General features: G+C 36.3%; 1 protein-coding gene across 1 annotated transcript; it reads left to right on the top strand.

The window, feature by feature from the left end:
• Positions 1-12079: 12079 nt before the first annotated feature.
• On the top strand, positions 12080-14290 carry LOC125240845. Its single transcript, XM_048148984.1, has 3 exons — positions 12080-12474; positions 12991-13086; positions 13821-14290. The coding sequence occupies exons 1-3, from the start codon at positions 12156-12158 to the stop codon at positions 13937-13939; spliced, it is 534 nt and encodes a 177-aa protein (XP_048004941.1). The 5' UTR covers positions 12080-12155; the 3' UTR covers positions 13940-14290.
• The last annotated feature ends 748 nt before the right edge of the window (positions 14291-15038 follow it).

Raw genomic sequence — 15038 nt, 5'->3', positions numbered from 1 at the left:
TAGACAAATAAATATAATATTATATTATATTATTATATTTATTTGTCTACCCCGAACATTTATATAAATTAATATCGGGTAGTTTTGTGTTGTTTACATCTCCGGTGACACTTTGCTGGGACGTCAGTCTTCCGCGACCACGGCCAGTGCAACCTGACCGAAACGTTGGGAAAAAAGGTAAAAATAATGTTAATTAATCGCGTTCGACCTGTGTGTGACTTTAAAAATGTGATATATATTTATAAACTACTCGCAAAGCCCTTTAATTTGATACCACACACGGTATGATCGAGCGCTCGGTTGCGATTTCACTATTTTTAACACGAAAGCCCTCTTAACAAGTTCGACTTGTTGCGGTTTATCTGTTAAATCAGCCAAACGTATGTTTAAAACAATATGTGTCAGGTTGTTTTTATAAAATCGACTTGTTGATTCAAATATATTGCCGATTCAAATGACAAGTAGCTTGTTGTTTGAACCAAAGAGCACGTAGGCGCTATTTTAACCAAAAAACTTGTTGAACGAACATGAAAACTGGTTGTATTTTCTCTCAGTGTACGGATTACCAGTTTACCGGGCGATTCGGCAGGTGCTACGTGTTTAGTACTTTATGACATCCCAACATTTACGTTAACAGTCAGAAAGCTAATATAATTATTCAACCCGAGTCTTATAATAATTAGATCTTTCCTTTAAATACAAATCTAATTATTAGAAAGAAAGAAAATAAGTTTTATGAGACTCGAGTTGAATTCTTTGGCCAAGGTCGATATAATACGGGACTGACTATTATATCGACCTTGATGTCATATAAAATCAATACACATAAAACAATTTGTAGGCATCATCAATGTAGTTTTGACAGTCCTATTTAATAGGTGGCGCTAAAAAATCGAGGTCCGTTTCTTAGTATGAAGAAGAGGCCGGATGGCATGACCCTCGTGCCTTGGAAGATGGGGCTCCCTTTAGTTTGGGATGCCACATGTGTGGATACCCTTGCGGCGTCCCATCTTCCAGGGACTTCAAACAGAGCTGGTGCTGCCGTCAACTCCGCTGAACACCTCAAACGGCGCAAATATGCAGCAATTGATTCCAGTTTCATGTTTGAGCCATTTGGGGTGGAAACGCATGGGCCGTGGGGTTCAGGTGCTCACAGTATTTTTAAAGAGCTATCAAACCTAGCGCAACGTATAGGCCACCTTGCCACAAGGTGCGGATTTAGAGCTTATTTTTTACTTATAGTTTTTATTATTATTAGTTTATTATAGTTTTTAAGTTAGTTTTATTATAACATGGTATTTTTTAGCGTATATTGAAATTGTTAATTTATATTGTAGTAATTGCCTACTTGAAACATAATAAGATTGTAAATCCTATATAAATAATCCTTGTTTTGGCCTAGTTTCTCAAGTCGGTACCTGAGATAAACTAAGAAATAAAAGAGGGGTTAAATAGAGGACATATACGCGCGATAAGGTAAACCTATTGTAACATTTGTAACGTCCGTTTACGAAATGGAAACCGCAAGCGAGCTTACGGGTCGGGAAATCTGATATTGTGTTTAATATATTGCAATTGAGATACACAATACATTGCAAATTGCTAGACAGAAACAATAGGACGATGGAAATTACGACTACAGTTTAGTGTCCATTAAGAGGCCGTCAATATCAAAAAGTAGAAAATCGTATAATTGGTAGTTTTCTACGTCCGGTTTTAGTTTCAGTATATACTTATTGATAAGAAAAGCACTTGTTTTAAACAGCGCGTATTCTTATCTACAAAATCAGTAGTTAACATCAAGGAAAAGTTACTCCCTGAATTAATTATGATTTTTTTCCTGACGCTAGTTTAAGAAAACCCGCAAATAGTGCTCACCTCTGAGTGAGCTGAGCTCAATTTTGTATACTTTAGGCTGCTAAAATTGATGCTGTCGCATTACTTATATCCTAAACTAAAAATTCAGTAGTTTACATGTGTGTTATCATGCTACTAAAATACAGTAAATGGAAGTTAAACGACATCAATATTTGTCTAAAAATACTTCGAATCAAATGGCAATTACTTCGAAAACCTTTTAGGCAAACAAAAGGCTTTCTTGATAATTATAAACTTTAAGTATGTGTATGCAAAATAGTGTGTAATACAAATCAGGAAACACTTCCAATTTTAGATACATACTTACTTAAAGTTGTAACTAAAATGCGGTCGGCCCCTGTCGGCATCTTCATAAATTTGAATATGTACGACCGTGTTTTAGTTTTAAAATAATGTTATTTTATAAGCTAGATAACTGGACTACAGAATTATTACCTTTTCATATTTTTCCTTACAAAGAGAACGAATAAAATCAATGTTGAATATAAACTTTCGTAAATTTTCCATACAAACGTCAAAACTGCGAACAGATTCTATCGAGTCAGACGCCCGATCGGGCTCGTTCGAAGCAGACGTGTCGCCAAATTTGCTCCAATGACATTTGTTTTTGACACTGGAAATCATATACGGATACAAAAAGATTGCCAGTGCTATGAATGTATTCAAAAGTAATAAGGTAAATAAATATCGTCACGTCTAAAAGAGTCTCAGTTTAAAATCGTTTTTTTTGTGTTGTTTACTACTTATTATTGTTGAGAAATAAAAAAATATATGTAACTTTAATACAATGATAAGAAATATAGGTATTTTTTGTCTTCTAAACTTTATTAAAATGAAAGAGTTTTAAAATTAATTTTAACTCGTTGGACTTTATTTTCATTATACTGGTCACATTATTTAGTGTGTCAGTGTGTGTAACATTCTCTTTCGCGAAGAGACATTCAGTGTGGCGTATGAAAAAACTAACAGAACTAATCATTATAATTATATTCTATAAACGATTATTTACGTAAATGGCGAAATTATTAATTGTAATAATATATTATCTTATCACAAAATTGTTCTGTATGACTTATCTTCTTACGTTCAATATAATTTTTAAATGGTGTTTGCACACGGGGCATGTAACCTTAGATTCAGACAACTTTAACTAAATTTTGAAAATTATTATTTTAATCATTGAGGTATATGTACTACGTACTAGAGGCGACGTTGCCAAGCGAAAACACTGCACATGCTGACAAATGCGCGGGGTGGGGGGAGCGGCAATTTACGCATAGAGTAGGTCCACCATCAGATGTGACACATTATTATTATATTCTACCTAATGGAAATTTTACATTTTAAAATACGGCTATTCTAGTCAAAATGATTTATTTATTTACAACTTAAACAATACAAATTAATATAATTGTGCTGTACTTATCTTCTTCTTTAAAATACAATGAATGAACATATATATGTGTTGGACAAAGCGTATCCATTGTTCCCTTTTTTCATGACCAGATCAAAGAAAACTGCAAAAAGTGAGCGTGCTAAAAATACAATTTCACTCAAAAAATATTAACAATCAATAAACAAATAAACTTTTTTTATATTATAGTAACATAATTCATGAAGTAGCAATTAGTTACCTAATAATTTGCCAAATAGAAATATATATATTTCGCAAATATATTAGAGGTGAAACACATTAGTAGGAACAATGTAAATGGCACATCTGCGCGGTTAGTCTATGATTGCGTCACCAAAATGGCGGCAGTATCGCTCCCGCTCGCGTATTTGTAGAATATTCAATCTTAAAATATTATAGACGAGTTTTTTGTTTAATTTTCCGATGAAATGTCACACCTTGACTTTTATTTGATTTTTTCGAGTGATTAGAACAATTTTTAAGCACACAAGAACGCATTATTCACGTGGAAAGTAAATGCATCACGGCACGTCACTGCACTGCGATTGTCTGGTGACGACTGACAACGTTGCGGTCCAGTGGACCGCAGTGGGGTGTGTAAAAAATTCTCTTAGCAGCGTCGCCTCTAGTACGTAGTACATATACCTCAATGATTTTAATGAAGAATTCTATATATGGCAACAATTTTACATGTTAACTGACTGTCAACCACTGTTCATACATAACCTCAACCTTTGTCTCAGTGCATTTATAACGGATGTTATAATGGCTAAACCGATCAGGAACAGTGAATTATTTTAATTCATTCGGAAAAGGGTTTAACCATTTATAATTAGAATAAACGAAGCACTGTTTTTTACACCAGAGTTTTGATTTTATATGGTGTTTGCACAAATTTATTTTGAAAAATAATCGGAGTCAATTCGTGTGAGATGGTAACACTAAATTGACACTGTCCGCAATCTAAACGCGCGGCAGCGTGTCAAGCCAAGTTCAAGTAACCGAACTGGCAGACAACATCGTGTGTAATATTACACGAACAATTTGGAGCCTCTATGGGCGTCATCGTCATCACAACAAAAACTATTTCACATAAACGTCTTAAATTTGGCTCTTATATTGATATTTGTGACATACATATTATGTGCCTGTCGTGATTGTTTCACCGGATGGTCTGATCGGAAGATTAGACCATTTCGTTAGATCTCCTTCTTGTTTATGTCTTATTATTTGTAACGTTTATTTTGTGTGTGTGTTAACGAATAAATTAATTATATTCTATTCTATTCTATTATAAAAGTTATAAGAAATGATATTTTATGTCATCAATTGTCATAAAACATTTTGAGGACTGCCATTGAACTTGGCACCCGTTTAGATCTCACTGCTTTTGTCGTTGACGCCAACAACCAAGGCATATATAATATTGAACTTGGCTCATATTTCCCTTTTTTGGTTTTGATGGGATTTTAACGTTACAACTGATCTTCAGTGAAACTATAGACCTGTCTTAAGTTCCTCTCACTTAGGTCACTGACCTCTTCCAGTAAATTGCGGTAGTGTGCGAAAAGTATGTTGGTGAGTGTGACGTGCGTTAGTGTGTGTAAATGGGGTAATTTGACAGATACTGAATTTTTACCCATCGTGACGGGCTCTTAAGGTGTCAAAAAATAATAAATCAAATTGTTGTTGACTGCATAAAACAGTTTGGATGATTTTTAACCCCCGACGCAAAAACGACGGGGTGTTATAAGTTTGACGTGTCTGTCTGTGTGATTGTCTGTCTGTGTCATCATAGCTCCCGAACGGATGAGACCATTTTGATTTAGTTTTTTTTGTTTGAATGCTGAATTAGTCGGGAGTGTTCTTGAAGCCATGTTTCATGAAAATCGGTCCACTACTTATGCATTTATCTGTAAGTAAATCACTGAAATAAAATTGAGAACCAATTGTAAAAAAAACTAAAAAATACTTGAAGAAAAAAGCGTCTAAATAGATTTTTTACGAAAACGTAGCCTACGATGAGGCTCGCCTAGAAGAAGCCTGTACACCGTTGATTTAAAGGTTGGTGGGTTATATGATCTGGGAAATGAAGACTGTAGCACTTTAAAAACTCTCAACTTTCCAAATAGTCCATAACAGATTCTGCGCTACTCCTCTTAAAAAACGTACTACCATCGTAAAGATAAAGCACAGCCAGCAAGGCTTTCTTCGCTAAGTCAGCTGACCTTGACGAAATTCGGGGTGGCTCGACTCGAGGGTTCAATTGAAACAAGCGACGTAAGCGCTGTTTGAAGATCTCGAGTGCTTTGCCCGCAGATTACTTAACTTAGATGATAAGTTATTGATAAAAAATTATCCATACTTAATACTATAAATGGGAAAGTGTATATGTCTGTTTGTTTGTCCGTCTTTCACGGCAAAACGGAGCGACGAATTGACGTGATTTTTTAAGTGGAGATAGTTGAAGGGATGGCAAGTGACATAGGCTACTTTTTGTCTCTTTCTAACGCAAGCGAAGCCGCGGGCAAAAGCTAGTATTAAGTAAATCGTCCATTAATTACCTACCCACGAAAATTGATCTTGGTTGTTATTGTCATATATTGGATTCATCAAATTCGCATGTCATTGTGAATGCTACGGTCAATATAAAAGTGGTATCGTTACGATACCAGACCGCAGCAGCAGGGTTAGCACAATGATTACCGCGAGAGTATGTCGGCGCGAGATCGACTACCCATCCTTATGTCAGTAATACGTTTAGAAGAAGACGTGTGATTTGTCTCGCGGCGACATATTACTAATCATGTGCTAAGGGTGCAGGGCTACCGTCACAGTATTGAACGCAAATACCAAACTTTGCTATTATAGGGTCATTTGTCAATTTATTAACTAAGACCCTCGGCAAACATAATAAATAAGACTTGTGTTGTGGGTGGCCAGAAAATGAAAATAACTAAATATATATTGGGTTGGTAAGAAAGTAATGAGCGATCGATTGAATTCCACATAAAATTTTTGAGAGAGTTCTAGAATCTTCTATGGTCGAAAGTATATAAAGGGCGAGTCGCACAGTTTCTCGTCAGTCATTCACTAGCTGTCGCCGAGCTAATATAAGGAAGAAAATGGACGAATTAAAAGTGCATGTAAGGCATTGCTTACTATATGAATTTCAGTCTGGCCATTCAGCCGCCGAAGCAGTGCGTAATATATGTCAGCGTGTTGCTCCTGAAGTTGTGTCTGAGGCCACGGCGAAACGATGGTTCCAGCGGTTTTGTAGTGGCGACTTTTCATTATCAGATCAACCTAAGTCTGGTCGACCGGTGAAGATTGATGTAGCCAAATTAAAAACCTTAATTGAAGGAGATCCGAGGCTAACGAGTCGTACTCTTGCTACCGAGTTAGGCTGCTCTCATGTCACCATAGAAACACATTTACACGAGTTGGGAAAAAACTACAAATACAGTGTTTGGATACCGCACGAACTTGATAGAGATCAACTAAACCACCGTGCCGATATCTGCATACAACTTCTGTCTTTTCGCCGCACATTTAACTGGTTGGACCATCTTATCACTGGAGATGAAAAATGGGTCTTATATATAAATCACACACGCAAACGTCAGTGGCTAGCTCCAAACGAAAAAGGAATAGAGGCACCAAAAACAGAGCCTCACCCGAAAAAAGTTATGCTGTCCGTTTGGTGGGATATTCATGGTATTATTCACTGGGAACTCCTACCAAGTGGAATGACTGTTACCGCATCAGTATACTGTAATCAGCTTGAAAATGGAAACCAAAAAATCTGTCAGAATCGTCCACAGCATGCTAAAGTTTTTTTCTTACACGACAATGCTCGCCCGCACATTGCAAAAGTGACTCGGCTAAAGCTATTGGAGCTAGGTTGGAAAGTGATACCTCATCCACCGTACTCTCCAGACTTGGCACCTACGGATTACGCATTGTTCAGATCGCTAAGCAATGCCTTGAATGAAAAAAAGTTCGATGATCAAGCCCATCTACGACAGTACATAGCTGAGTTTTTTGAATCTAAACCTAAGAACTTCTTCGCCGATGCTATTCATTCTTTACCAGAACGATGGAGACAAGTAGTAGATAACGGAGGCCGTTATATTTTTGATAAATGATTAAAATAATAAATTAAATAAAAATTACAATATTGGTTATGATTCGCTCATTACTTTCTTACCAACCCAATACATACCTACCGATAAATAAATACATCAATGTATCTATGGGACAAAACAATGGTTCAAGGACAAAGCCAAAGTTGCGAGTTGAAAGAAGAGTCATTATTTATACTCGGATTTAAATATTCAGAACTTCAGAAGTCGTCCCTACACTGTGTTACCCTTGACCGCTACAGCAGAGTGTGTCACTTGACTGATCGTGAATGCCAGGCTGTGAATCTCGGCCTTTGACGGTAATAAGGTTCAATTGTTTACACTCAGATTTAAATATTCAGAAGTGTATTCCTAGGAGTTAAACTACTGTCGTCATCCATACACTGTGTTACCCTTGACCGCTACAGCAGAGTGTGTCACTTGACTGATCGTGAATGCCAGGCTGTGAATCTCGGCCTTTGACAGTAATGAGGTTCCCTTTCCGCATCTGCAGAATCATTTGTGGTGTAAGCAAAAAGGTCAATCCGCGGCAAGAGTAACACGAGTCACTATTTCATGGCATGTTCATCATTCACGACGCAAGAGTGATAATCTGTCCGTAAATAAATGTTACTTTCTCGATATATGCATAGATCCTTTCATTAGCACCTGTAGTTCAAATAAACACTCGATGAAGTCGTGACTCACGTTACTTTTACGTGGAATCACCCAAAAGGTCGCCGATGCAGTGGACAGCACTATCAGAGTAGTATTGTGTCAAGAGTAGTATTGTGCCTTTAAGCCGTGACGACACGATGTTGCCGCTTTTTAATTTCTTCTATTTTTAGCTAGGCTGTAGACGCACTGCATGGACCACGATCACACGAGAGAGAATACAAACATAAAGTATGGCGATGGATTGTGAAGTATTTTAGTACGGCTTTGTAGAGATATTGTGACCTAGTACTTTGACAACAAATAGATAAGTACCTCGTTTGTCGTTTTCGATATTTGTCAAATAATTAATCAATTTTTTTATGAAAGGATAAAACGTTTATTTAAAAAATGAGTTCACGTAAGATCCTACTTTCTTTCAAATATCTAATCTAAATAAGAAATATGTATGTTCCTACAGCGTTAAGTACGAAAATCGCAATCTTAGAAGTAATTAATTACTTTTGCATTGATACGAATCATATGAAAGTCAATACATATAACTTGTAGGTCATGTAATTAGAAACTGTTCCAGAAAGTCTTGAAGTGGCATATGCATTCCGCGCACACGTGCATATGTCGGCGGCCGATTATAATATCCGGCAGATCGTGCTGATCGTTCAATAGGCATCGTGCAAATATTTTTTTAAAGTCTGTCTTATATGATTAAGTACTGTCCAATTAACCGAAATAAAATCTTATCATATTTTATTATGACTTAAAAATAGCAAAATAGTATTTTATACAATCGTGATATAATACAAAGCTTTTCAGTCGAGTACCATGTTTAGGCCACGAAGCTTGCTGAGTGGCCTAATAGTACGGTACGAGAGTGAAAAGCTTAATTATATCACTATTGTATACAATACTTTTTCTACGAGTCATCATCTTCATCATCAATGGACGGAAATATCATCATTCAAGTTAAAATTAATGTTAATAGAGTCGTTCACCGGTGTATCAACATCGAATTACCTAGCAACCAATTGTTTGTAACAACCGTCTCTGATTGGCCGATAACGCGACAGATAAAAAAAATGTATTTCAGATGCAGAAAAATTTGCCTGGTATCGCAAATTGGTATAGAAATTGTATGAAGTTCTATTTTTGAAATTATTACAGTTAACTATAATGAAGTAAAGTCAACTATAATGAGATATTATAGTTGAGTCGGAACTGCCATAGAGTATCCAACACTGAAAAGTTAGCACTTATAGTTTAGTCTGTGGTGTCCTAATTGACAGATTACAGTCGACGAGTAGAAAAAATATTTTTAAAGTATACTTTTACGTAATCAGGCGAAAACAACACAGTCCTGTTAATCTATAGATTATATGTGTATCAGGTCATTCTATTCGAAAACAACATTTTCTGACTTTTTAAGTATGAAGGCATAAAGTTCAATACGTCAGTGATTGTTTTGACATGCAGTAAGGTTCGAATTCGATGACGTCACTACATCGCTGACAGCGTTTTCGGTGGCCGAAATAAATAAAAAATTACGCACATTTTAATCGAAAATACGTAGTCATCATACACTTTTAATACCCAAAATCTATAAATATTGTTATTTTGTGTCAAATACTACAGAAGACAATCATTTATTGGGCCAAATTCGATTTAAGTCTAGTTGCCTATTCCTAGACATATCGTGAAACGTGAATACGAGTATCTTTTTCTCGTTCTCTGAGTTGACGGAGCACTTAGAGAACTATTTGGCCTATTTGATAGAAGTTTGTCTTTCGAGCATCAATTATCCTTTTTCAGAAATATTATAAATGGGGAAAGGCATTTTTGCATGGTCTGGTCTAGGCGAATCAGAAGGGGTGACCAACTAACCTGCTAAGGACTACATTTTAACGAATATTCGATTCCATCTTAGATGGAGTGGGTAGGTATATTTTAAACCATGTTGATCTCTATATTGACTAAATTAGATACCAAAAACGATTTAATACGGGACTGGCAAAGCGCATACAAAAAAGCGTATGGCGCTGTTCGCAGCCTGGAAGTGGTCAAATCATATTTTTCCCAAATATTTTTGCGTGTTTTTATTTTTTATAAGAACAAATGACATATTTTTTAAAATCATAATATAACGTCAAAACACATTTTGAAACAAATAAATTTGTAGGCATCATCAGTGTAGTTATGATGGTATTTAATAGGTGGCGCCAAAAAATCGAGGTAAGATTCTTAGTATGAAGTATGTAAATCCTATATAATCCTTGTTAGAGACGAAAAAATTCAAAATAAATAATATATTTTAGTTGTAGGTACCTAAGACTAGGTCCAAGCATCGGGAACAGAACCAGATCACAAAGGCAATTTGTTACGGACTATGAATAGATCCGGGCGATACAAAGGTCGTGGTAAAGGTCACTACCCGTCAAGATGCGCCTTAAGGTAAATTGGGTAAGAGGAGAACCACAAGAGGTTGAAATACGCCTCGGCATGGGCATATAAATATATACCGGGTGCGTATCGATCGATATAACTTTTTTTGATATATTTTTAGTCGTTATAACGATCATTTGATATAATTATTGAATCATAGAATAACAAATAATATACTAACAAATTGTATAATTCTTATTTAATATAATGATCATTTTTTCGAATAACATTTATTATAACATACTTTGTGTATAATGCTTATTTCCGATAATAAATAAATTGTATAACACAAATTCTTTCTAAAGCACAGTTAGCATAATAAAAATATAGAATAAATTAGATCTGTAATCTACCAGAAAAGTAGATTAGGTTAGAACTGTGGCCCCTACACACAACGCGCTGCTACCAGACAAAAATAGGTTAGGTTAGGTTATAACTGTGCCCCTTAAACATATGTACTGCTATCAGAAAAGTAGGTTAGGTTAGGTTAGAACTGTGATCCCATCAAAAAAGAATAAAATTAATTCATGAAATGTTTTATACTGCTTGCTAGTTATATTATACTGTATATCAATAGATAGTTATACCATATAACGGTTATTATAAATAAGTGTTATACGAAATAATCATTGTACAAAATAAAAGTAGATATTTCGTGGTTATACCAAATGTTAATTATGTCAAATGAATGATTATATCCTTTAAATATATACCAAATGTTGTTATATCAAATGTAACTATACCAAAAAAGTTTATACCAATCATTACACACCCATATATACCGGGTGTCTCTAAAACTAGGCCAAAATGAAAAGGGATGATAAAAAAATCTCATTAGCTGTCACATTAAGGGTCCCTTGTGTTCAGAACAGAACACAAGTTTAATTTGTATTAAAACTTTTTGTGTGTGAAACTTTTTAAGTAAAAAGTCTATAACTGGTTTATGGTTGAAAAACAATAGAGGACAAAAGAAAAGAAAATGGGGAAAAATATGTAGGCGGATTGAATGTATTTTTTACTTTTATTATGAAATAAATGATGCAGTGAAAGTTAAAGTTGAGTTTTTTATGTGGAAGCTACAAAAATTGTGGTGACCAACATAAAATGGTCCTTCGAGATATGGAGATGAATTAAGTGAAGAAGTCAGTTGTAGAAGATAATAGTGAGTTGTGAAAAATATAAGCTGTTTGCTGAACATAAAAGTTAAAAGAAGATTACGATTTACAAATTAAATTGATTTTCAAGATTTTCCTCATAAGTCGCTTTCAAAAATTTTGTCGAAATTACTAAAACCATCGATGATGTTAGCTGGACAAAACGTTATTTGAAAATTGTGCCAGCACTAGAAGGGTGCGATCGAACATCCTGTCCGAAGAAGTCGCCGTCCGTGCAGTGATTTGGAGTACGCGGTTCCAGTCAACGCTGCAGCAACGGGTTACGAGTATCCGAACGTACCCGCTCACGTTCAACTCTTCGGCCGGCAGAACTGTCAGTGTCAACGCTCCGTCGGTGTGTTTCAAAAGTTTTCGCGACGTTCAAAGGCGGGCGTAGTTTGTATTAATTTATCGTAATACAATTGTGCAGTTATGTTAGTGACTTATGTAAACATTTAGTGTAAATTGTACAATATGTCGTCTGAATTGAGTCAGTTGAAGGCCAATCGGGGCTACCATAAAGGCGCGATAACGCGCATCGGAACTTTCTGTATGTCAGAGGATTTTAAAACTGCTTCTATCGAATTGATTTTGCAGAAAAAAGACAGGTTGATAAAATCTTTTAATGATTATGAGTTGTGCAATAGGGCCATCCTGGCGTTAGAGCCGGAGGATGACGAATCATATGAATCCTACGAGACCAAGCGGGATTTGTGTCTTGCACTAATCGAGACTCGTTTAAAACAAGTATCGCCGGCAGCACAGGCGACTCCATCCTCCGAGCTGGAAACAAGTAAGTTTAAAAAACTTCCCTGTATTAATATAAAAACCTTCGATGGTGTATCCATTATGGATTACCATCCATTTGTAAATATGTTCAGAGCTGTCATTCATAAGGATGCGAAGTTAAGCACCTGCGAAAAATTGTATTATTTGCGGTCCTTTCTAGCAGGGGAAGCCTTGGACTTGATAAAAAACTTGATGTTAAATGATGAAAATTATGAAGTAGCTCTAAAGCTCCTTGATGATAGGTACAATAACATACCTAAAATTGTAAATTTTCATGTAAATAGCATTCTTGACATGCCAGTTTTGACAAAGTGTACAGCTTCTGCCCTGCGGTCTGTAGTGTCAACTGTAAATATGCATCTTGCAGCTTTGAAAAACTTAAATTAGAAAGTTGAGTTCTGGGATACTATATTGGTTAATATTTTAGCTAAGAAGATTGATTCCTATACATACCGTGGATTTCATCTTGAACGTGATGTGAAAGAGGTTCCTAAATTGTGTGAATTCCTTACTTTCCTAGAAAAGAGAGCGATTGCCTTGGAAGCTACCAGTACGGAGGAGCCCAAGAAGACAGTAAAGTCTACTGTGAGTGCCGCGGCCACTATGGGAGTTTCTTGTAAGTATTGCCAGAATTCTCATAAAATATATGAATGTCCCAAGTTCAAGTTGCTTCCTTACCAGGAGCGATGCGAGATTGTTGAGGCCAATGAATTATGTAAGTTATGTCTCAATAGTCATCAGGGTAGATGTCTACTGAAGTTGAAATGTGCCACATGTCATGAATTGCACAATACATTATTACATTCTCCAAATACAGGAAAAGTAACTAATGTCTCCTTAGCTGATGAAGCCTCTCAGAAGGTGAGTGACAATTCCAATACTGATGATCATTGCTTGCCTACCCACTCATCTAAAACTGTGAGCTTTTCTGCTAGGCCGCAGAAGGTCAGTATATTGCTTCCATCCATAATTGTTAAACTAAAGAAAAAGGATGGCACTTTTGTTCATGCTAGGGCCTTGCTAGACTCATGCTCACAGGTGCATTTTGTTAGTGAGGAACTGATAAATGAGGTAGGTGTTTCGGCATACAGATCTGATGAGGTAGTAACTGGTGTGTGTGATAAGGATAATGAAATTGCAAAGATGGCGGATTTAGTTGTTTATTCGACTGTAGGTGATTTTAAGGTTGAAGTGTCATGCTGTGTAACAAAAAGGGTTACTCGTGCCCTTCCACAGCAGTCATTTGATACTTCTCAATTTAATATGCCATCTTATGCCGAATTGGCTGATGAGAAGTTTAACGAATCGAGTGAGAATTCGTTATTATTAGGGGCCGATGTCTTTTTCCAGGCGTTCCAGTATGTCTGCAGGCAGCTGACACCTGTGGGTCCTTACTTGGTGAAGACGAGATTCGGTCATATTGTAGGCGGGAGGCTGCCCTTCCCTGCTGGCAAGAAGTCTATAAGTAACTTTTGTGTTGCTTCCAAAGGTAAGGCATTTACTTGTAATAATGTTGTAGAAGATGATTTACAAGCTCCCTTTCCTTGTTTTAAACAAACTGAAGTTTCCTCCCTGTCAAGGAATTGTGAGGCTTCCGAAGATATTGCAGATATAATGTCGAAATTTTGGGATTGTGAGAAGGTACCTAATATCATCAAAGAGACTGGTACTGAGGCCGAGCAGGCTGAACAGATTTTTCAGGAGTCTGTTAAGTTGGAAAATGACAAGTTTACTGTAGCCTTGCCGGTGAAGGTTGATATGGATAAATTGGAGTTAGGCGATTCTTTTAGTAGCGCTTTGCAACGACTTTACAATTTAGAAAAGCGGTTTGCGCGAGATGTTGATCTGAGTCAAAAGTATAAAAAATTTATACATGATTATATACATCAAGGTCATGCCAAATATTTTGACATGTCTAATTATGACCTTAATGCGGGAAATGTCATGTTTTTGCCCCACCACCCTGTAATTAGTGCCAGTAAAACAACACCTGTTCGGGCTGTCTTTGATGCTGGTGCTGTCACAAAGAATGGTATATGTTTGAATGATATTTTAATAAATGGTCCCGTGGTTCAAAAGGATCTCTTTGAAATTCTGATTTTATTCAGAACTTTCAAATATGTATTATTGTGTGATATAAAGGCTATGTATCGGCAAATCTTGATTGAGGATAAATATCGTTGTTTGCAAAATATTCTGTGGCGTGATTCTCCTGACGAGTCAGTCAAATGTGTGCAGTTGCAGACAGTAACCTATGGGTTAAAAAATTCTGCCTTTTTGGCATGTAGGTGTTTGTTAGAGCTAGCTCAAAGATACGAGGGCCAATATCCTTTGGCTTCGTTTGTGTTGAAGCATACTTGCTATGTGGATGACATTCAGTGTGGTTCAAATGATTTTGATGAGCTTTGTCAGATGAAAAAGGAGTTGATTGATATCATGAGGTTGGGTAGTTTGTCTCTCCACAAATGGTGCTCTAATAATAGGGAAATATTGAGCGACATTCCAGTCGAGCTGCAGCAGCTCGACAGTAGGAGCTTTGACAAAAATAATGAATATGTCAAAACTCTT

Source organism: Leguminivora glycinivorella, chromosome Z (assembly GCF_023078275.1).
Source record: "Leguminivora glycinivorella isolate SPB_JAAS2020 chromosome Z, LegGlyc_1.1, whole genome shotgun sequence".
NCBI lineage: Eukaryota > Metazoa > Arthropoda > Insecta > Lepidoptera > Tortricidae > Leguminivora > Leguminivora glycinivorella.
Note: the sequence above shows the minus strand (reverse complement) of the source record. Positions and strands in the feature narration are given on the sequence as shown.